This window comes from Hipposideros armiger, unplaced genomic scaffold (genome assembly GCF_001890085.2).
Source record: "Hipposideros armiger isolate ML-2016 unplaced genomic scaffold, ASM189008v1 scaffold_0, whole genome shotgun sequence".
NCBI lineage: Eukaryota > Metazoa > Chordata > Mammalia > Chiroptera > Hipposideridae > Hipposideros > Hipposideros armiger.
Window position 1 is genome coordinate 7,143,729 of NW_017731350.1, and position 23,521 is coordinate 7,167,249.

A 23,521-nucleotide genomic window follows, 5' to 3' on the forward strand; every position below is an offset into this window, starting at 1 on the left:
CACAAGAAACGATGTGAAAATAAGGACCATATTTTTGTTGCTCTTGAGGCTGAGTTGTTTGGGGGACATTGTCATGATCATGGAATTCTCTAAGGTCACGCACCGTATGCATTGTAACATCTTTAGGTTTGAACTGGAACTGAAGCCGACGGGAGAAGTAGAGCAGTATTCTGCCAGCGCAACCTACGAACTCCAGAGAGAGGGTGAAGTCTTGGTGGACATGTTGAAGTTTGTAACTCAGGCAGAAGGCAAGTAACCAGACAAGGACTTCCTCGCTTCCCTCTCTCTCGGGTCCAGGGTGCACGAGGAGAGCATATTTAATTGAATGCATTTAATAAGTGTGTACCGATAAGTGTCAGGCCTGTTCTAAGAGCTGAGGCTAGAACAGGAAACAGTGGAGATAGTCTCTGCCCTCCTGGAGTTTACAGTGAGTAACCCAACGAGTCAATATTTAGAATGTCAGATTGGTGCTGAGGAGAAAAATAGAACACAGAGGAGTCCAGAGAATGTCAGAGTGGGGGGAGGAGGAAGGATAGAGGAAGGCAGTGCCATTTGGAATGATAAAGTCAAGTCTCGCTGGTAATGGGAACATACAAGAGATGCCTGAAGTGGGTAAGGGGATAAGCCAAGCGGAAGGAGTGTTACAGGCTAAGTGGAGGTGAGGCAGGTACATGGCTGCCATGTTTGAAAAAAAGGGAGGCAGCCTGTACACCTGAAGCACAGGTATCAGGGAGGTAAATGGCAGGAGAGGAAGTCACAAACATAGGGGGCAGTGGGAAAGAATAGTCTCATAAGCTATAAGAAGGACATTTGCTTTTGCTAAGTGAAATAAGGAGCCACTGGAGAGTTTTCACGATTTGATTTACGTTCATGTTGAGGCAAGACTTTAGGGACACAGAGGCAGAAAACTAGTATGTAGGCGATGGCAATAATCCAGGCAGAGATGGTGGTGCTTTGGCTTAGAGTGCTGGCCGAGGATTTCTGAGAAATGGTCAGGCTCTGGACATATTTTGAAGGGTACTCTGACAAGCTCTGTGGATACAATGGGTGTTGAGTGTAAGGGATCAAAGGGATCAGGATGACTCTAAGATTTGGGGTCTATGCAACTGAAGAATGGAGATGCCATTTACTGAGATGGAAAAGGGTGCTGGAAAAGCAGGTTTTAAGGGATGGACAAACTCAGATGTTCACTTTGGAAGATTTTTTTTTTATGTAGGAATAGTATGTCACCAAATTAAACTAGAAAAACAAGACCCACAGGAGAAAGGGAGTGTTGTGTACTGAAAAAAAAATATGTCATGTAACAATTTTACAGAAGAAATAAAGTGGATATGCCCATGGATTGAAGAAAACATGGGAATCTTGTTACAAAGAAAGGAGTCAGGGAATGGAGAAGGCAGGGCAGGGGTGGCAAGGAACCAGGAAGGGTGCCTAGGTGGAGAGTCATACAGAGATGTCACAGCTGCCTCACACAGAAGGACCTCGAGCCCTACTGTTCCCTGGACACGCCGAGTGTTTCCCACAGCAGGGCCTTGGCGTTGCCAATTCCCTCACCCTGGAATGCTCTCCACCCCCACCTGCACACCCCGCCCCCAGAACGTAGCATGGCTCCGCCCTTCTCTTCATTCAAGTCTCTGCCCACATATCCCCTTCTGAAAGAGTGCTTCTCTGACCACCACCAATGAGATAGCACCTCTTCTGTCCCTTTCTAACTTTTATTGTCTTACCCAGTTGTACTTTTCTTTGTAACCTTTATTACCATCTGACATAAATAATTTACCTGTTTATTGTCTTTACACGCCCACTAGAATGTAACCTCCCTGAGAGCAGGGACTCCCCAGTGCCTAGTACCCAAGAGCAGTGCCTAGCACATGATAGGCAATCAATAAATATTTGCAGATTGAGCAAATGCATGAACACCACTGAGTGAAACATTTAAGTTAAAATCCTGTGCCGTCATGTAAGCACCTTGAGTACATGAGGTTGCTCTGCCTTTGCCTCTTTTCCTACCTAAACATAGCTTCTGAATACATGTTTTGATGATCTTGTACCCTCTTTTAGGTGTGAAGCAGACCGAGGCCTCTGTGACATTCAAGTATAACCGGCAGAGTATGACTTTGTCCAGTGAAATGCAAATTCCAGATTTTGACGTTGACCTTGGGACAGTCTTCAGAGTTAATGATGAGTCTTCTGAGGAAGAGAAGGCTTACAAACTCACCCTGGACATTCAAAACAAGAAAATCACTGAAGTCACCCTCATTGGCTACATAAGGTAAAGAAGACTCAGGGTGATCTGACCTGAGCTGCTGACCTCCCTTTCCAGCTTTAAAGCTGACCAGACCAGAGGCTTTCCTGGTCTACAGTCCAAGGGACAGACAGAGCCTGTGACATTCTGACTCTGTGCCATGTCTAGTCAGATCTTCCTGTCATTCACTAGGCGCTTACTACTCATCAGGCACTGTGCTGGGTGCTTTAAAGAAAGTATCTCAGTCCTCATAATAAACTGCATGGTAGATGTGAGTTTCCCTGTGTTCTAAATGAGGATATGGTAGCTCAGAGGGGTTAAATAATGTGGCCAAGGTAATAGAGCTATAAATGGGACAGCAGCATTCAAACAGTTTTAGAAAACCTTCTTTAGAATACCTCCTGGTAAGTCCTGAATTTGTGCTGAAGTTGGCTGTACGAGTTAATGAGTTCAATTTCTGGTCATTTCTCCAAGCCACTCATGTATCTCATTTTCATCACCACAAGTCCAACTTCTAACTGTTTAATCCTGCATATCTCCTTGGAATAGACACAGTCATTGATGTCCACTGATTTTCTTTTCAATAGTGGTGACAGGAATAAAGAAGGCAAAATCAAAGGTGTTATTTCCATACCCCGTTTGCAAGCAGAAGCCAGAAGTGAGATCCTCACCCAGTGGTCTCCTGCAAAGCTGCTCCTCCAAATGGACTCCTCTGCTACAGCTTATGGCTCAACAATTTCCAAGAAGGTGGCCTGGCGTTATGGTATGTATCTCTTCCCCACATGAGCGCTGCTTCCAAGAGCACTTCATCCTTGAGTGCAGTGTTGAAAGCCATTGGTTAGGAGCTGAGCTGGTACCACTGACGACTATCTCATATGTGCATTTTCAGATGAAGAGAAGATTGAATTCGAATGGAATGCGGGCTCCAACGTGGATACCAAAAAAGTGGCTTCCAATTTCCCCATGGATCTCGCACGTTATCCTAAAACCTTGCATATGTATGCCAATAGTCTCTTGGATTACAAAGTTCCTCAAACAGACATGACTTTCCGTCACATGGGTTCCAAATTAATAGTTGTAAGTACAAATCAGTCAGTCAATAAATATATGGTTATAAGAGCTAATTACATGCGCAGCCCTGAGTTAGGTGAAGGAGGGGATCGAAATAGGATAAGCCATGCTTCGTACCCCCGGGAAACTCCCAGAGAGAAAAGAAATGTTGATGCATGATTGCTCAGTTACACGGGCTGTAGGTGATAAGTTCCAAATGAATACTACTAAGCAGAAGAGTTTGCTGTGACTAAGATATCAAAGGAAGCTTCAGGACACTGGCTAGGAATTTTGCTATGTTATTATTCCTGTTATAAAATACAGGAAGAGATCAGTGACTGACAACCAAAATTCATAATTTTCTATGATTCACTTTTTACTTTCAGTGTGTCATCCTGCTTAGTGATTGATCTGTTAAATATGGATTATTGCCTAATGTTAATTGCGCTGGGAGGTCCATCCATGCCCATTGTTCTGAAAACTTCTATTATTTTGTAGGCAACAACCACATGGCTTCAGAAGGCACCCATGAGTCTTCCTTATGCCCAGAATTTTCAAGATTACCTCAGTGGCCTAAAAGAGTTGAACCTCCAGAAAATGGGATTGCCGGATTTCCACATTCCAGAAAACCTCTTCTTGAAAAGGTATAAAAAGGAACCAGAAAATTTTTCTAGAGCCTTCCAAAGTCAATGGAAGATTTTATTTAGCATGATGTAGACTTTAATTTACTTTTTGAAGAGAAATATTTTAAACACTATAAGGAGATTAATAACAGTAGCATAAACACTGTGGCATATTTGCATCATTAAACATGAGGTCAGACTGTGAACACCAATCCAGTCAGAAAGAACCTAAGAAAGTCATTAGGAATTCCGGTATTTTCACCTCAAGATGTTTTATTCACTACACCTGAATTTGAAAACCATTCAGTTTTCCTCCATTATTAGTGAATCATCCCTTTGTTCAGGATCAGAATATACTCAATTGTTTGTGAAGAATTCAAGAGCATCTAGCGGAATTGTTGACTGCAAGTTTGCTGTTGAGCTCTAGAGGGTTGGAGCAGCCATTGCACACCGAATGAAGGCAGCATTCTGAGAGAATATTTTATGTTAGCAATATAGCTTCATCCTTATGGGAAAGTCAGATTTCCAACTGAATGTCTCAGGTCATTTCTGTCATTACTGAAATACACATAGTGCTTTACTTTGTGTCATGAAAATAAACTGTCAGAGCGTGAGCTGTAAAGACAATAGTCTCTTCTAGGTTGTCTGTTCTCTGTATGATCTTCAGGGTTAAGGAGACAAGTGGCCTGTGTCACACGGGCTTTTCTATAGTTGATGGCTGAGCAGCAAAGTTTAATAGGCCAAATAAGTATGAAAAGGCTGAAGTCCACCAAAGCACTCATATAGACAAACATACTGAAGATAAGAGAAGGAAGGGACAACTTCAGAGGATCCAGGACCCTCTTTCTTCACTGTTAGTGCTTCTGGCCAGCAGTCTTCTCTGTGTTGTGCTAGAAAGACAGGGCCACGGGCCTAAAAACCAGGCAGGGCCTTAGCAAGCCCCCTCCTACTGACTGTGAGGATCCCGGACAGGCAGCATCCAGTCCCTGTTGGAGTCATGTAACGAACAGTTGATTTGCTTACAGATTTAAAACTCTGCCATCCTACTTTATTCTTATAAGTTATTATAATAATCCCTTGTTATGTGCATAGTATTGACAAGGTTGCAAAGCACTTTGGGTATTTTTCTCATTTGATATTTAGCTCTGTGAGGTCGGCAGAAAGGGTGCTATTATCCTCACTACACAGATAACATCACTGACACTCAGAGAGTTGAATTCACTAACATAATATTACCCATCAGTGGAAGCTAACACTCTAACCCACACCTGTGTTCTTTCCACATATCAAGTTGCTTCAATTCAGTTTAGCAAATATGTATCAAATGTCGCCTATGTATAAGATACTAGACTAGATGCAGTGAGAGCAAAAAAAAATAGATAAGATGTAACCCTTCTTCCCATGGCAACGTAGACACGGCAAAGGAGCAAATGTGTTTGCATTATATAAGCAGAAGTAAGACATGCACTCTGAAATAGGTGTAACAGACTATGTCGCTATAAGAACAAGAGACATTAACATGACTTAAACAGGCTGTACTGATAAGGAAGCAGCTCTTGGAAGGGTTTTGAATGGACGTGAGTGTTTGATAGACGGAGGTAAAAGCAGGACTTGGGCATAGGGAGCAGCATGAGAAAAAGTGAGAATGGGTTTGGAAATGGGGCACGCACTATTGCTTGGAAAGCCAGATGGCGGAGTTCTTGTTGTCTGACTGTGGGGACGTTGTCTTTGTTGTTCCTTACAGTGATGGCCGGGTCAGGTATACCTTGAACAAGAACAGTGTGAAAATTGAGATTCCTCTGCCTTTTGGTGGCAAATCCTCTGAAGATCTAAAGATGTTGAAGACGATTCAGACACCAGCCCTCAACTTCAAGTCTGTGGGATTCCACCTGCCATCTCAAGAGTTGCGAGTCCCCGCTTTTACCATTCCCAAGTTGTACGAACTGCGGGTGCCTCTCTTGGGTGTTCTAGACGTCTCCACAAATATCTACAGCAACCTGTACAACTGGTCTGTGTCCTATACTGGCGGCAACACCAGCACAGATCACTTGAGCCTTCAGGCTCGGTACCACATGAAGGCTGACTCTGTGGTTAACCTGCTGTCCTACAGTTTGCAAGGTAAGCCATGCTTGGTTAGAGGGAGCACAGGGCTAGTTCATTGCAGGCTCTGATGGGATAGCCTCCCCTGGGGAGGAAAAGACTTGGGCTTCCTTACAGATATGTCCCCTGTTACTTAGAAGCCTATTCATTCATTCATTCATTCAACCAATAAAAATATTTACTACAGACAGATAAACTGGAAATTATAATTCAGTGTAGGAGGTGCTATGATAGGGTATAGCGTATAAGTACAAGGTACACTCAAAGCATTTGTTAAGGGAGCAAAGCATTTGTTAAGTGAGGTGCGCAGTGGTCAGGAAAGTCTTCAGATTTTGCTATCAGATTTTATGCTTATGTTATAGATGGAAGAGACTGTTTACAACAGTCGACCCAGATCAATGTCACTTTATTATTGAAAGTCTTACAGCATAGAAATTGTTCTGGAAATGTATTGCCTAATTTAACCAATGTGTTTCCATTTTTATGTTAGGATCCGGAGAAACAACATATGACTACAAGAATACATTCACATTATCATGTGATGGGTCTCTATACCACAAATTTCTGGATTCAAATGTCAAATTTAGTCATGTACAAAACATTGGAAACAACCCAGCCTCAAAAAGCTTGCTAACATTCAATGCATCTAGTGACTGGGGACCACAGATGTCTGCTTCAGTACATTTAGACTCAAAACGGAAAGAGCATTTGTATATCAAGGAAGCCAAGATTGATGGGCGGTTCAGAGTTGCTTCATTCTATGCTAAAGGTGCATATGGCCTGTCTTATCAGAAGGATCCTACCACTGGCCAAGTAAGCGGAGAGTCCAAGCTGAGGTTTAACTCCACCTACCTGCAGGGCACCAACCAGATAACGGGAAGATATGAAGACGGAACTGTCTCCTTCACCTCCACCTCAGATTTGCAAGATGGTGTCATGAAAAACACTGCTTCCCTGAAATATGAGAACCACGAGCTGACTCTGAAATCTGACACCAATGGGAAATATGAGGACTTTGCCACTTCTAACAAAGTAGATCTGACCTTCTCTAAGCAAAGTGCATTGCTCCGTTCTGAGTATCATGCTGATTACAAGTCATTGAGGTTCTTCACCCTGCTTTCTGGATCACTAAATTCCCATGGTCTTGAACTAAATGCTGACATCTTGGGCACTGACAAAGTTAATACTGGTGCTCACAAAGGAACACTACGGATTACCCAAGATGGACTGTCTACCAGCGCAACAACCAACCTCAAGTACAGCCCCCTGCTGTTGGAGAATGAACTGAATGCAGCGCTCGGCCTCTCTGGGGCATCTGTGAAATTGACAGCAAATGGCCGCTTCAGGGAACACAATGCAAAATTCAGTCTAGATGGAAAAGCTGCCCTCACAGAGCTATCACTGGGAAGTGTTTATCAGGCCACGATTCTGGGCGTCGACAGCAAAAATATTTTCAATTTCAAAATCAACCAGGAAGGACTCAAGCTTTCACATGACATGATGGGCTCATATGATGAAATGAAACTTGACTACACAAACAATCTGAACATTGCAGGGTTAGCACTGGACTTCTCTTCAAAACTTGACAACATTTATAGTTCTGACAAGTTTTATAAGCAAACTTTTAATTTACAGCTACAGCCCTATTCTCTTGTAACTACTTTAAACAATGACCTGAAGTTCAATGCTCTGGATCTGACCAACCATGGGAAGTTACGGCTAGAACCCCTCAAGCTGAATGTGGGTGGAAACATAAAAGGAGCCTACCAAAATAATGAGATCAAACACATCTACACCATCTCTTATGCAGACTTATCCGCAAGTTATAAAGCAGACACTGTCGCTAAGGTGCAGGATACAGAGGTTAGCCATCGGCTCAGCGCGAACATTGCTGGGCTAGCTTCAGCCATTGACATCAGTACAAACTACAATTCAGAATCACTGCATTTCAGCAACACTTTCCACTCTGTAATGGCCCCGTTTACAATGACCATCGATACCCATACAAATGGCAACGGGAAACTGGTTCTCTGGGGAGACCACACTGGGCAGCTGTACAGCAAATTCCTGTTAAAAGCAGAACCTCTGGCCCTTACTTTCTCTCATGATTACAAAGGATCCACAAGTCACGATCTCATGTCCAGAAAGAGCATCAATTCTCTTCTTGATCACAAAGTCGGTGTCCTGCTCACTCCAGCTGAGCAGAAAGGCACCTGGAAACTCAGGACCCAGTTCAACAAAAATGAATACAGCCATGACTTCGATGCTTACAACATGAAAGACAAAGTCGGCGTGGAGCTTAACGGACGAGCCCAGGCTGACCTCACCATGCTGGACTCCCCCATTCGAGTGCCACTTTTACTCAGTGAGCCTGTCAATGTAATTGATGCTTTGGAGATAAGGGACATTATTGACCAGCCCCAGGGATTCACTATTGTTGCTTCTGTAAAATACGATAAGAACCAAGATGTTCACACCATCCACCTCCCCTTCTTTAACATCCTGCCAGAATATTTTGAGAAGAATCGAATAGTAATTATAACTGCACTGGAAACCATACAAAGAAAATTGAAACATGTCGATATTGATCAATTCGTGAAGGAATACAGAGCAGCCTTGGACAAACTCTCCCAACAAGTTAATGATTACCTGAATGAATTCAACTGGGAGAGACAAGTTTCAAGTACCAAGGAGAAACTAACTGCTTTGGCAAAAAAATATGGAATTACAGATAATGATATAAAAATGGCGTTGGACAATTTCAAAATCAACCTTAATGAAAAACTATCTCAAGTACAAACATATGTGATACAATTTGATCAGTATATTAAAGATAATTATGATGTTCACGATTTTAAAGCAGCTATTGCTAAGATTATTGATCGAATCATTGAAAAATTGAACATTCTTGATGAACATTATCGTATCCGTGTAAATGTAGTAAAAACAATCCATGGCCTATATTTGTTTATTGAAAAGATTGATTTTAATAAAATCAGAAGTAGTACAGCATCTTGGATGCAAAATATGGATACTAAGTATCAAATCAGAATCCAGGTACAAGAAAAATTGCAACATCTCAAGACACAGATTCAGGATATTGACATCCAGCACCTTGCAGAAAAGTTAAAACAACAGGTTGAAGCTATTGATGTCAGAGTGTTTTTAGATCAGCTGAGAACTACAATTCCATTTCAAAAAATAAAGGAAATGATTGAGCATGTCAAATACTATGTTAGTGATCTCATTGACAATTTTGAAGTAACTGAGAAAATCAATGCTTTTGGAGACATGGTTCTCAAGTTAATTAAGATGTATAAAACAGACCAACACATCCAGGTTTTAATGGATAAATCAGTACAGTTGGCCCACCAATATAAGTTGAAGGAGACCGTTCAGAAGCTAAGCAATCTCTTACAACAAGATGTGATAATAGATCTCTTTGAGAAATTGGTTGGGTTTATTGATGGTGCTGTCAATCAGCTTAAAGCATTGTCTTTCAAAAAATTCATGGAAGAAGTAAACAAATTCCTTGACCTGTTGGTAAAGAAATTAAAGTCATTTGATTACCACCAGTTTGTAGATGAAACCAATAACAAAATCCGTGAGGTGACTAAGAGAATCAATGGTCAAATCCAGGCTGTGGACCTCCCACAGAAAGCTAAAGCACTAAAACTGTTTGTAGAGGACATCAGGGCTGTGGTCTCAGCCCATCTGGAAATCCTAAAAGACACCAAGATAACCTTATTCATAGATTGGTTACAGGAGGCTTTAAATTCAACACCTTTAATTTATATGAAAGCCAAATTCCAAGAGACCCTAGAAGAGATACGAAACCAAATGTATCAAATGGACCTTCAGGGAGAAATTCAGCAATACCTGTCCTTGGTAGGCCAAGTTTACAGCACACTTGTCACTTACATTTCTGACTGGTGGAGTCTTGCTGCTAAGAACATTACTGACTTTGCAGAACAGTATTCTCTCCAAGACTGGGCTGAAAAACTGAAAGTGTTGGTAGAACAAGGGTTCACTGTTCCTGAAATCCAGACCATCTTCGGGACCATTCCTGCCTTTGAAGTCAGTCTCCGTGCCCTTCGAGAAGCTACATATCAGACTCCTGACTTCGTAGTCCCCCTGACAGATCTGAAGATTCCATCACTTCAGATAAACTTCAAAAAGTTGAAAGATATAAAAATTCCATCCAGCTTTTCCACACCAGAATTTACTGTCCTCAACACCCTCCACATCCCTTCCATTACAATTGACTTTGCAGAAATAAAAGCAAAGATCATCCGGACCATTGACCAAATACTGAGCAGTGAGCTGCAGTGGCCGGTTCCGGAAGTATACCTGAGGGATCTGAAGGGAGTGGACACCATTCTCGCTAGAATCACTCTGCCAGACTTCCAGGTACCAGAAGTCACAATTCCAGAATTCATAATCCCACATCTTGACCTTAAAGATTTTCAAGCTCTTGACCTTCATATACCAGAATTCCAGCTTCCCAAAATCTCAGACACAGTCCAAGTACCTGCTTTGGGCAAGCTGTATGGTGTTCTGAAAATCCAGTCTCCCCTTTTCACATTAGATGCGAATGCTGACATTCAGAATGTAACTACATCCAAGAACAATGCAGAAATTATGGCTTCCATCACTGCCAAAGGAGACTCCAAATTAGAAGTCCTCAAATTTGATTTTCAAGCAAATGCACAGCTTTTAGACCCTGAGATTAATCCCCTGTTTCTGAAGGAATCCGTGAGTTTCTCTAGCAAGTACCTCAACATAGAGCATAAGGAGGAAGTGCTGTCTTTGGGAAATACTGTTGAGGTAAAATCAAACACAGTGGCAGGTATACACACAGAAAAAAATACACTGGAGATTAGCAATGGTGTGCTCATCAAGGTAAATGAACAGATGACCCTGGACAGCAACACAAAGTACTTCCACAAATTGAACATCCCCAAACTGGACTTCTCCAGTCAGGCTGACCTGCACAATGAAATCAAAGCCCTGTTGGAAGATGGACACAGAACATGGACTTCTTCTGGGAGAGGGTCATGGAAATGGGCCTGCCCCAAATTCTCGGATGAGGGAACACATGAATCACAAATTAGCTTCTCTACAAAAGGATCCAACCCTTCCTTTAGAATGTCTAACAAGATTAATAGCAAACACCTAAGAGTAAACCAAACCTTGGTTTCTGAGTCTGACTTCCTCGACTTTGCTAAATTTGAAATCCAGTCACAAGTTGAATCTCAGTATGTGGGCCACAGTGTTCTGACTGCTAAAGGCACTGCACTGCTTGGAGATAAGAAGGTAGAGCTAACTGGCAACCATGATGCTCATTTAAATGGAAAAGTTAGCGGAACGCTGAAAAATTCTCTTTTCTTTTCAGCACAGCCATTTGAAATTGCCACCTCCACAAACAATGAAGGGAATTTGAAAGTTAGTTTTCCATTAAAATTGACAGGGAAAGTAGACTTCCTGAATAATTATGCACTGTTTCTGAGTCCTAATGCCCAGCAAGCAAGTTGGCAAGCAAGTGCCAGGTTCAATCAGTATAAGTACAATCAGAATTTCTCTGCTGGGAACAATGAGAACAGCATCGAGGCCCACGTAGGAATAAATGGAGAAGCCAACCTGGATTTCTTAAACATTCCTTTAACAATTCCTGAAATGACTCTGCCTTACACAAGACTCACAACTCCACAGGTGAAAGATTTCTCCTTATGGGAAAGAACAGGCTTGAAGGAATTCTTGAAAACAACAAAGCAATCATTTGATTTAACTGTAAAGGCTCAGTATAAGAAAAACAAAGACAAACATTCCATCTCCGTTCCTTTGGATGTGTTTTATGCATTTATCAATCAGAACATCAATTCCTTCAACAGGCATTTTGAGAAAGTCAGAGGCGAGGCATTAGAGTTGTTTACCAAATCCTATAATGAGGTGAAAATTTCATTTGATAAGCACAAAGCTGAACAATCCCTTAACAACCAATCCAGGACCTTTCAGATTCCTGGATATACTATTCCAGTCGTCAACATTGAAGTGTCTCCATTCACAGTAGAGATGTTTGCATTCGGCTATGTGATCCCAAAACAGATCAGCACCCCGAGCTTCACCACCTCAGGCTCTAGTGTCATTGTGCCCTCATATACATTAGCCCTGCCGTTCCAAGACCTGCCAGCCCTTCACATCCCTACGGATTTTCTCAAGCTTTCTCTCCCAGAATTTAATGAATTGAGTATCCCAAGAAATATCTTAATTCCAGCCATGGGCAATATGACCTATGATTTTTCCTTTAAATCAAGTGTCATCACACTGAATACCAATGTCGGACTTCACAATCAATCAGATATCGTTGCTCATTTCCTTACTTCCTCTTCTTCTGTCATTGATACACTGCAGTACAAGTTAGAGGGCACCTCAAGATTGACGAGGAAAAGAGGGTTGAAGCTAGCCACAGTTTTGTCCCTGAATAACAAATATGTGGAAGGCCAACATGAGAGTACCATTAGCTTAACTAAGAAAAACATGGACGCTTCAGTGACAACAGCTGCCAAAGTCCAAATTCCAATTCTGAAAATGGATTTCAAGCAAGAACTTACTGGAAATCCCAAGTCCAAACCGACTATCTCTTCATCCATTGAATTAAAGTATGATTTCAATTCCACCAAGTTGTACTCTGCCGCTAAAGGGACAGTTGACCACAAGCTCAGCTTAGAAAGCCTCACTTCTTACTTTTCCATTGAGTCATCTAACAAAGGAGATATCAAGGGTTCAGTCCTGTCACAGGAATATTCAGGAACTATTGCCAGTGAGGTCAGCACTTATTTGAATTCCAAGGGTACTCGGTCTTTAGTGAAGCTGCAAGGGACTTCCAAAGTTGATGATATCTGGAACCTTGAAGTAAAAGAAAGTTTTGCTGGAGAAGCCACTCTCCAACGCATATATGCCATCTGGGAACACAATACCAAAAACCACTTACAGCTAGACAGACTCATGTTCTTCACATCAGGAGAGCATGGAAGCACAGCCTCCCTAGAACTCTCCCCGTGGAAAATGTCAGCCCTTGCTCAGGTCCGTGCAAGACAACCCAATTCCTTCCTTGATGTTGATTACCTTGGCCAGGAAGTGTCCCTGAATGCCAACACTGAGAACCAGAAAGTCAGCTGGAAAAGTGAGATCCAGGTTCACTCCTGGTCTCTGCAGAACGATGTACAGCTTTCTAATAATCGAGAAGAGGCACGTCTTGACATTGCAGGGTCCTTAGAAGGGCACCTATCATTCCTCAGATATATTGACCTCCCAGTTTATGACAAGAGCTTATGGGACATCCTAAAGCTGGATGTAACCACCAGTATTGATAGGAAACAGTATCTTCGTGCTTCCACAGACCTTGTATACACCAAAAACCCCAATGGCTCCACTTTCTCTGTCCCTGTGCAAGAATTGGCTGATGAATTCATTATTCCTGGACTGAAACTAAATAATCTGAAGGCGGTTCTTGTCACACCTACATTCCGAGTCCCATTTACAGATCTCCAGGTTCCGTCCTACACACTTGACTTCAGTGAAATAAAAATCTACAAGAAGCTAAGTACTTCGTCATTTTCCCTCAATGTACCAGCACTACCCAAAGTGACATTCCCTGAAGTTGATGTGTTAACAAAGCATTCTGAACCAGATGACTCCTCAGTGCCCTTTTTTGAGGTAACCGTGCCTGAATCTCAGTTAACTGTGTCCCAGTTCACCTTTCCAAAAAATATTTCATTCATCACTGCTGTTTTGGATCTAAATGAAGTGACCGGCATGATTGCAGACTTTGAGTTGCCAGAGGTCACCGTGCCTGCACAAACTATTGTGATCCCTTCCATTAAGTTCTCTATACCTGCTGGAATTTCCATTCCTTCCTTTGGAGCACTGACCGCACGGGTCGGGGTGGCCTCTCCCCTGTATAATGCTACTTGGAGTGCTGGTTTGAAAAACAAAGCCGATCACATTGAAACATTCCTGGGCTCCACATGCAACTCAATCTTACGGTTCCTGGAATATGACCTAAATGGTAAGAAAATATCCTGACTCCTCTCCTGTAAGAATTCTATGTGTTATATATTTTCAGTGAGAGTTATGAATAAATAATTATGTATTTAGATATGACTCGAGGCACAATTACTGTCTACAGGAAAATTTAAAAGAAGAGGAGACACACATCTATCCCACATGTAAAAACCATCCTGTAGAAAACCTACTGACATTCAAGAGGAATGGGTTCAAAGAAAATAGACATTTCTGTAATGATTCTAGGAGTAATAATATCTCCTTCTAATTATTTCTCTTTTTAAAAATTGTGGACTGTGTGTTTCAAATATATAAGGAAGGCGTTTAGTTAAGATAGATTTCTCCCAGTTTTCCCAATGAAAATGTCTGTGTCCTACAGTTAGTAATCAAATGGAAAATCTCTCCTATACAGTTGTGGGGACACACAAGATTGAAGATGCCATGTTAGTCTGTCAGACTAAAGGAACATTTGCACACCAGGACATCAAAGCAGAGTATAAAGAAGATGGCAAATACCAAACACTTTGGTATGGGACTTTTATTGAAACTTCTTCCCTTTTCAAGTTGCTGTGATTTTTGCCACCTTTGTCTCCTTTTCATGATGGCTTACCTGATTTTCTGCTTGCAGGAACTGGGAACGAGAGGTTCGCCTTGATGTCACCAGCCCAACATTTACTGATGTCCATCTGCTCTACCGCGCAGATGAGAATAACTACTCCTACTCAGCAGCCTCCCCAGCCATAGGAACCGTGGCCATGGACTTGGAAAACTATAATTATACCTTAAAATGGAGTTTGTACTACCGCCCTCAGGTGAGTCCCACCTGATGGGTTACATACCCACCCCAGTACGAAGTATTCTGTCAGGGCTTCCCCAGACTAGGTAAAACACAAGCAATGAGCAGGTTGGACTTCCTCTCTGATGAACTATTCTCCAGAAAATATTACAACCAGTCTTTTATTGACTTTAATTCTTAGATGTACACATGACATCATATTGCCACTGCTACATTGTTACTTTGGGGCAAATCTAGAAAGAGGAGGATTATGCCTCACCACCTAAGTCACGGGCAAACTCTTCCACAGGCTGAATTTCAGATAGTGGTTTCTGGAATATGTGAGACTCCAAATTGCTTCCCCACGATAGAACTGTTAGATGAGATATGCCAGATTTGTCTCATGTACTTTACAAGCCCTTCTAGGGCCAAATCAAAGACACCATTAGATTTAATAGAGGAAGAGAACTTAGATGGTTCTATTACTGAAGCTTGTCATGGGGCTCCTGATACTGGTATTCTAGATCTTTGCTGGGTGGGCTCTGGACTTTTTCCTTTTTTGCTACTTCTTTTTCTCTGAATTAGTCTTTTCGTTCTTTCTCTCCTTTGTCGTCGTCGTCCTCCTCTTCCTCCTCCGCTCTTCAGTCCTAGGAAGGCCTTCTTGTTGAGTGTTACTATGTAAATGCCATGCATAATTTTACCCTTTCTGAGGCACATGATAAGGAAGCATTAACACTAGTGGATTTGTTTAATCGTAAGACAAACATACGAACTGACATATGAAAGATAAACCCCCCTCAGAATATGAAAGAGCCTCTGATCTTTACTTTTAACTGCTAATGAAGGTTTAGTGTAGTATATTATATAATCAGGATAATTGAAAACATGTTCTCTTCATTTTTTTTTTCTTTTCTGGTTTTAGTCATCTCCAGATAAAAAACTCAACATACTCAAAACTGAGTTGAGGTACCAGGAACCTAGTGAGATATTTCCGGTGAAAGTTTACATGGAAGAGAGGGCAGTGCCTGAATTGCTAACCTCGCTGAAAGACAATGTACCCAAGGCAACAGGGGCCCTTTACAACTACGTCAACAAGTACCACGAGGAGTACACAGGTCTCAATCTGAAAGATGCTTCTTTAAAAGTGAGAGAAAGTCTGCAGAACAGCGCTGAGCAGGCCTATCGAGAAGTAGTGGGGCAGATTGATGAGGTGAATAAGACCCTCGGGAGGGTAGCCAGAGGCACCACGCAAGCCTACCAGCTGCTGAATGACAAGGCCCAGGATCTGTACCAGGACCTGTTGGATCAGGAGGGCCACGTCGATTTCCAGAAACTTCAAAATAAGGTGTTTGACAGCCTAATAAGAGTTACTGAGGATTGCAAAGTAATGGTCAATCGTCTGATTGACTTTGTCATCAATTTCTTCAAGTCCGTCAGACTCCAGCTCCCAGGAAGGGCTGGGACATACACTATAGATGAACTCTGCACTATGGTCATAAGGGAAATAGGGAACATACTTTCCCCGGTACATTCAAAACTCCATAGTTGGTTAGAAACATGGTTTTCCTATTTCCAAGACCTGATGGAGAAATCTGAATTAATCAAGGACCTAAAGATTAAATTTCCTTTTGGTCCAAGGAATCAAAAACTAACAGATATAACCTTGGTGTATGGGAAACTATTGAAATCTTTATCGCAAAGCATCCAAAAGGTATCTAATGACCTCCAGTCTAACAAAACTACAGAAATGCTGGGTGATCTTCAGAGATATTTACAAAATGTTTTCCAAGAGATACAAGGAGAAATGAACCGCTTAAAGGAGAAGAAATTTACTATTCTCATAAATGATATCCAACATAAGATCAACACAACCTTCAATGGCTATGTTCAATATGTTTTCAGATTCCTGAAAGAAAACGTATACCCTAAATTTGACAAGTTTAATGAATTTGTTCAAAACAAACTTCAGGAAGCTTCTATAAAGTTAGAGCAGATCCGTCAGTCTGTAGAGGCTCTTCAAAAAGAATATTTTGATCCAAGTGTGGTCAGTTGGAAAATGAAATACTACGAACTTGAAGAAAAGATAATCAACCTGATCAAGATCCTAGTAGATGGCCTTAAGGACTTCTATTCCAAATACAGTGCCAGAGTTGTTGTCTTTGCTTCCCAACTCTCAAGTGAATTTGAGCCAGTTGTGTAGCACTCTATCCAGGAATATCTTACCATCCTTGCCGATGCAGATGGAAAAAGGAAAGAGAAGATTGTAGAGCTTTCTACCAGTGCTCAGGAAATAATTAAAAGCTGGGCCGTTGCAATGAAGGAAATCATTTCTGATTACCACCAGCCGTTCAAATATAAACTACAGGATTTTTCAAACCAACTCTCTGATTACTGTGAAAAATTCATTGCTGAGTCCAAAAGATTGATTGACCTGTCCTTTCAAAAACTACCACATGTTTCTGAGCTATATGATTGAGTTACTAAAAGCACTGCAATCGGCAGCCGTCAGTGACATGAGCCCCTACATAAAGATTGCTCCAGGAGAATTTACTATCACCTTCTAATTTTCTTAAAGCAATTCTCGTTTATTCTTCTACTCCAATTAAGCTTCCACATAGTAGGGGGAAAAACCAAACTGTATGTTTGAATTCATATAATCATACACTGAGCCAGCCCTGTAGCAGGCAGCTGACTACAAGCAGAAGCACATGTGAACTGAACCTGCTGCTCTGAAGCTGGCCCGTCAGATCTCTGAAGGTCTCTGAACTCTGAGAAACAACATATTTTTGCAAGTTAAAGAAAATCAGGATCTGAGTTATTCTGTTAAACTTGGGGGTAGGGAGAACAAATAAATGAATTCTTTATTGTGCATTGGAGCATTCATTGTGGCTCATTCATATTGAAAGATAGTGAAATGAGGGTATTGATTCAAACGTCTGACATTTCAAATCCTCCTGGCAGAATGCACACTGTGTTTTGAGTGATAAAGGGGAAAGAGAATTTGTGGAGAGAAATATTTAGCTCCCTAAAAAAAAATTATTCCAAACTCTGAAGTCAACCAGGCCATTGCAATGGGTTGCCACTAAGGCCTTGTCAGCTTTCTTTTTTGATCCAGCTGTAGCTAAGGTAAAGGTCCCAGCCCATTTTGGGGGTTCTCTGAGTTTGCTGAAACAATTCTTCCCTTACATGAACTCCTCTGAGACAACTCCCTCAGCACCGGTGTGGGCTATTTGTTGACTGACTGACTAGCCATGGCACTGAAGTGCTTGTAGGCTTTCTCTCTCAGAAAAGGGTTTGGAAGGAAGGAGGAATGGGGTTGAAGACCCATGAGGCTGACTGGTTTTTTTGGAGAGAGACAATGTATATCCTCCAAGGAGGCTGAGCTGCCAGGGACTGCTCGGCATGCTGGGGAGGCAAAGCGGCTCTGTTCTTTCCTCTGCCCCTGCCCCGCCACAAACTGGCCTCCACCCTCCTAAACCTCCCCACCCCTACCATGCCTGCTACCTTCCCAGCCTCCACCCAGCCACTTCTAGTTCCTCTGCCCCAAGATGACTGGGTGTGTATTTTAATTTTACAAAATCAGGCCAGGCCATTTGGTCCATTTCAAAGGTTTTTCCCACTGTACCTCCTTTCTCTGATGTCTTAGATCACTTCCTCTGCCTGCTTTATTATCTCGACCTCTGGTCATGGATCTTAATACCATGAGTGATGGACAGCGGAAGGCCCTCTGCACTGACGGGGGCCTGACACTCTGGATTACTTCTTCCCTTCCCTCTGCGTCCTTGCCCCCATGTCATAGTCCATGTTTTTTTACCAAACCTCCAACTCTTCCTCCCCTTCCTTGGCACCCTGCCTCCCCACTCATAGGTCCCCATGCAGGGCTGACTCTTGCTCTATGAGGGTACAAACTGGGGGTGCAGAGTCTCCCTGTCGCTCTGTGTGTGGGACAAAGCCAAGGAGCTAGAACGGGAGGCACATACAGCCCCAGCTCCCCAATATCATGGGAGATGGAGAAGACTCCAAGCGTTGGGCACACCAGCCCCTCACTCCTCTCTCCATCTTCCGGGGCTGCCCAGAGTCTCCAGGATCCCCATAGGGCCACCAAGTCCGGGAAACCCTAATGGGAATCTGGTCTCCCAAGAGTCCTCCATCAGGCCAATGGGGCAGCCAACCATTTCCGAGCAGCCGCTACTCAGAAGAGCTCCTCCACAGTAGTCAGTGGGCAGTATCTCACCTCATAACTGGAAGGGCCCTCTGAGGGGGGTGCAAAATGTAAGTCTTTATAGGAAGAAGGGTGGGGCAAAGGAGCAATCAGCAAAAGAAAACGAGGGGTTGTTTTTAGACTAGGATGTCTTCTTTAGGTTGGAAGAGAATGAAAGAGTTTTATCATGCAGACTGCCTCTTTTTCCTGTGGAGAGGATGGCAAAGGCCCGCCCATATGACAGATTATTTTACTGGTGCTTGACCAGAAAATTTCAAACTGGCTCATTAAGATTATATTTCCTTGGGCCGGCCGAGAGGCTCAGCTGGTTAAGAGTGCGAGCTCTGAGCAACAGGGTCGTCGGTTCGATTCCCACATGGGCCAGTGAGCTGTGCCCGAGCTGAGCTGCTGCTGAGCTGCCAACAGGTGGCAGGATTGCTCAGTGGTTAGAGCTCACGCATGTGCTTTTAGCAACAAGGTTTCCAGTTCGACTCTAGCATGGGATAGTAGGCTACGCCCACCCGCAACTAAGATTGAACACGGCATCTTGAGCTGAGCAGCAGCGAGCTGCCGACGGGCCACCGGATGGCGACTGGACTTGGAGCTGAGCTAGCTGCGCCCTCCACAACTCAGATTGAAGGACAACAATTTGGCTGTTCCCCTTCCCCAATTCCCCAATAAAATCTTTTTAAATATATATATATTTCTGGGAGAGGTTAAAATTGCAGTTAGGTCAGGTATCGTCTAGGTTTGGCATCATGGGCTTTAGCACAAGCAACACCATTTTGGGCCTGTGGTTTTCTTGTTAACAGTACACTTGGTGCATTTTCCTCACAGAGGCCCCAGACTGACATGGGAACAGGAGATATTTCCTGTCACCTCATCATCACTGACACATACATGAGAGTGAAGTTTTCTTGGGGACTAAGCTGATGCAGGTTCGTTCCACTCTCACATCTAAAGTGGAGCCCCTCCTGTCCCCTTGACTACATACCACGCTTTCTCACCCACCTCCAGACTTTGCTTACTCCCTTTCTTGTGCCTGGAACACCCGCCCCTGACTCTCTATGGAATATTAAGGGTCCTCTTAAGTCCCACCTCTTCCAGGAAGCCTTCCAAGACCTGCCAGGCCTCTCCTGAGCTCTGTCAGCCTTGACTATCTGTCTACCCATCATGAAGCCCCTCCGTTCTCCATCAGGTCTGATGTTCATCTGTACCTGGCACAAGCTGGTCATGTGACAGCACCTCAGCACTACCAGCCTGGGTCATCTAGTCTGTGGGCAGTCTCCTCAGAATGGCGGTGAGGTTCCCTGCCCCACTCAGCCCCCCGTGAGGACAGGATTTGGTCACACTTCTCTTAGGGTGTGTTCCCCTGGCACACCCCAGCCCTGGAAGCGGCCCTGCTTCAGGTCAGCCAGTAATTTCTTTGTGGTAGAAACGACAGGTTGGAGCAAAATGAGACTGGACTTGGGGAGCATGGGGACCAGGTTCTAGTCCCACATCTGTCCATCTTACCTTTGACCTAAATCTGGGAAGCCACGTAATCTCCCTGAGGCTCCATTTCTTCATCTGGTAAAATAGCCCTCTCACAGGAGCGCGGAAACACCTGGTGGCAGCTGAAGGCATTGCACATTCAGCCTAGAGCACCGCCTGGCACACAGCGATGCTCAGTAAAGGTGTGGATGAAGGACGGTCAGGAGTCCCCGCTTTCCCATGGTGGTGACCCCACCCCTGCCCGGCTCTGACTCAAGAACCAGCCTGGTCCACCTGCCTGTACAGCACCGGCCAGCTCTCTGCACTATCTTGATTCTTGCAGAAACTTTCTCTTGTTGGACAGAACACACGCTTCCTGTCAGCTTTTATTTCTGTGAGGACTTGCTTATGAGCAGGGCATTCTGTTCTTGGAATTTCTTGTTAAAATATTTCATTTAATTAAGTTTTTACAACCAGCTCTGCTTTGTGTCTGTCAGAAGGTAGACTCAGCTATCTGGGATGCCAGGTCACAGAGACTTGGGGAGGGCCACGCCCAGGCCTGGGGGCCATGTCCCTAGGTATCAGGCATTCTTATGTAGCCATGAGGTCTGGGAGCATCACTGGGTGGATCTCCACAACACGCCCCACTGGAGGCCTCGGTGCTATAGTAAGCTAGCCTGAGCCCTCTGGGGTGGAAATCTCTCTCGGCCCAGGAACAGCCCTGGTTAGAGCCGCAAACACAGTCCAGAGCAAATATGCTGGGGATGATCATAGCCACCTCGTAGCACCCCCCAAACTCCAGTCAAGACCCACGCCTGGCCCCTTCCTTCCCAGGACCCCTCCTGAGCCCACTCCTCTGGCCTCTTCAAGCCTTGCTCTACCCCTTCTCCCCCGGGGGCCCTCCCAAGTCCTTGGTCAGAGCTGCCTCCCTTCTCCACCCACACCCCACATGGTGACTGTACCTCCTGCCTGACCTGGCCCCTTTATCCACCTTCTCATTCCCAAGTAGTGCGTATACCCAGGTGGGTGCACCTTGTCTTCTGACCAAGCCCCAGCTCAGGGCCTAGCTGAGGAGGCCTCGGGAGGTGCCGAACTCCATGGCACATGTCCTTCCTTCTCCCCACAGAGCCGCAGGACAGGAATCTGTGGTCAGGGCTGTGGCAGAAGGTGATGCTTTTCCACACTCGTGTTTTGAAAGCTTACAGACCATGTGTGCCGAACAAGCAGAACAGGAGGTCAGTTCAAATAAGCAGGAGATGCCCCGGTGAACAGGTGAGCAGGTGGGTCTGCACAGGGGTTCTTAGCCGGGATGTGGCTGCACCCAATACCCAAAATGGAGCATTGGTAAGCTCTCTCTACACAACTAATAGGCCAGCACTTCCCTCTTCCCCCGCAGTGTTCTGTGGCGAAGCTCCCTCAGTGCTGCTGGAAAGCCAGGACCCACGCTGAGGAGGTGCGGACGTGGGCTGCTCCTGCGTCCTTCCCAGCTCACCCCAGGCTGAGGGTCCTCTGCGATGTCCTGGCCTGTCCCAGGGAGGCCGAGAAGCTGCCTCCGTGGGCTCCTTTCCTGCAGCAGGCCTTCTCCTGACCTGGCCCATACCTGGCCTACGGGAACCACTGTGGCCCCTGGATAATTCCAGGCTGCTTGTGCCGTTGCTAGGAGCCCGGCTGCCACCTGTCAGGAATTTGCAGTCGGGGATATGGCAGAATGCGCTGTTTTCCCACACTCGTATTTTAAAAGGTTACAGACCATGTGTGCGTAACAGGCAGAACATTAGGGCACTTGCCTCACTTAGAACAATAATCCGTTTTGCTAGGGGTCAGGTTGACACAAAGAATCTGTCCAGACCAGGTCTCTGGGTAGGACTTAGCCCTCCCCTCAAACTAATGAAATTTTCAACTCGTGGGTACTTGAGTTAATAAAGTGTGCCACACATCTGCTCAGGCCACTGGCAGAAGAAAGCCCTGGGGTTCAGTTCTGACATCACTGACATAATGTTTGAGTGGCCTCCCGCCGGCGCCCCATGGGACACCAAATTAAGGAAAGCCACACAATGGACGTGTGAGAAAAAACATGAGTGTCTAAACACAGAGGCCAAGGCCCCCTGAGGGAGGGTGAGCGAGGGGAGGCCTCAGAATTACAGAGAGAGTCGCTGCAGCTACCGCTGGGACTTCACGCCAGCGGCCTACAGGTAATGAATTATTTTAAAGGAAATTGGCACCAACATGATCTTCGGTCAAAAAAGATGAAAAAAAAACTAAAAAGAGCATATTTTCTATGGCTGTTGAATTAAGCGCTGAAGTATAATGTGATCAGTTCTGAACAAAAGAGAAAGCTAGAGGTGAGAATATAAAACAGCCCCAGGAGAGGTTAAGTTTCAAGCCCTGAGGGTCCCTGAGAATGTAAGCACCTCCCTCCCATGCCACCGCTGGGCTGGGGCAGGGCCTGCGGGTCTGACTGAGGCCTATTCAGCAGGCAGGTGGGAGGGCGCCCGCCACCCTGGGACAGAAACTCTCCCCTGGTTTTTCCCAGCTGCCCACAGATAGAAAATCAAAGTTAAAATTCTTCAGGGTATGCAAACCCCTTAGAGACCCACCCATTCTGGAGACAAAGGGGAGGGTGGGGCCTTAAGCTTCTGGGGTCTTTCCTTGGGAAAGAGGGTGAAGGTTTCTTAATTCCATGGTCTGGCTCCCAGGAAATGTCATTGTGTTTGCTTTGAGGTCTCTTTAAGCCAAGTTGGAGCTGAGGTGCCCCTGAGAAGCTGAAGACTGAGGGGCACCTAGCAGGGCTGAGACGTCCTGCTGGCATGGCCCTGCATCTCCACTACTCCTTCCTGCGGGGATGGCATGGGAGGGAAGGCTGCTGAGGGCTCCCCAGAGCCTCCAGACCAGGACCTCGGGCTGCAGACGGGATCCTGGAGGAGGATGCAGGTCACCAGAGCTGTTCCACTTCCCCCAGACAGGAATCCGGACACTGTGGGAACTGGGGA

The 23,521-nt window shown here is 44.5% G+C and overlaps 1 protein-coding gene across 1 annotated transcript in view; it reads left to right on the forward strand.

Annotated features, from left to right (window-relative positions):
• Positions 1-17,733, forward strand: part of APOB (apolipoprotein B) — a 38,792-nt gene extending 21,059 nt beyond the window's left edge. Inside the window, exons 20-29 of the mRNA XM_019651837.1 lie at positions 127-248; positions 2,062-2,272; positions 2,833-3,008; positions 3,135-3,322; positions 3,794-3,939; positions 5,663-6,036; positions 6,509-14,086; positions 14,495-14,609; positions 14,711-14,894; positions 15,780-17,733. Coding sequence (XP_019507382.1) covers positions 127-248; positions 2,062-2,272; positions 2,833-3,008; positions 3,135-3,322; positions 3,794-3,939; positions 5,663-6,036; positions 6,509-14,086; positions 14,495-14,609; positions 14,711-14,894; positions 15,780-17,057 — 10,372 coding nt within the window. The 3' untranslated portion in view covers positions 17,058-17,733. The remainder of the gene's footprint in view (positions 1-126; positions 249-2,061; positions 2,273-2,832; positions 3,009-3,134; positions 3,323-3,793; positions 3,940-5,662; positions 6,037-6,508; positions 14,087-14,494; positions 14,610-14,710; positions 14,895-15,779) is intronic.
• The last annotated feature ends 5,788 nt before the right edge of the window (positions 17,734-23,521 follow it).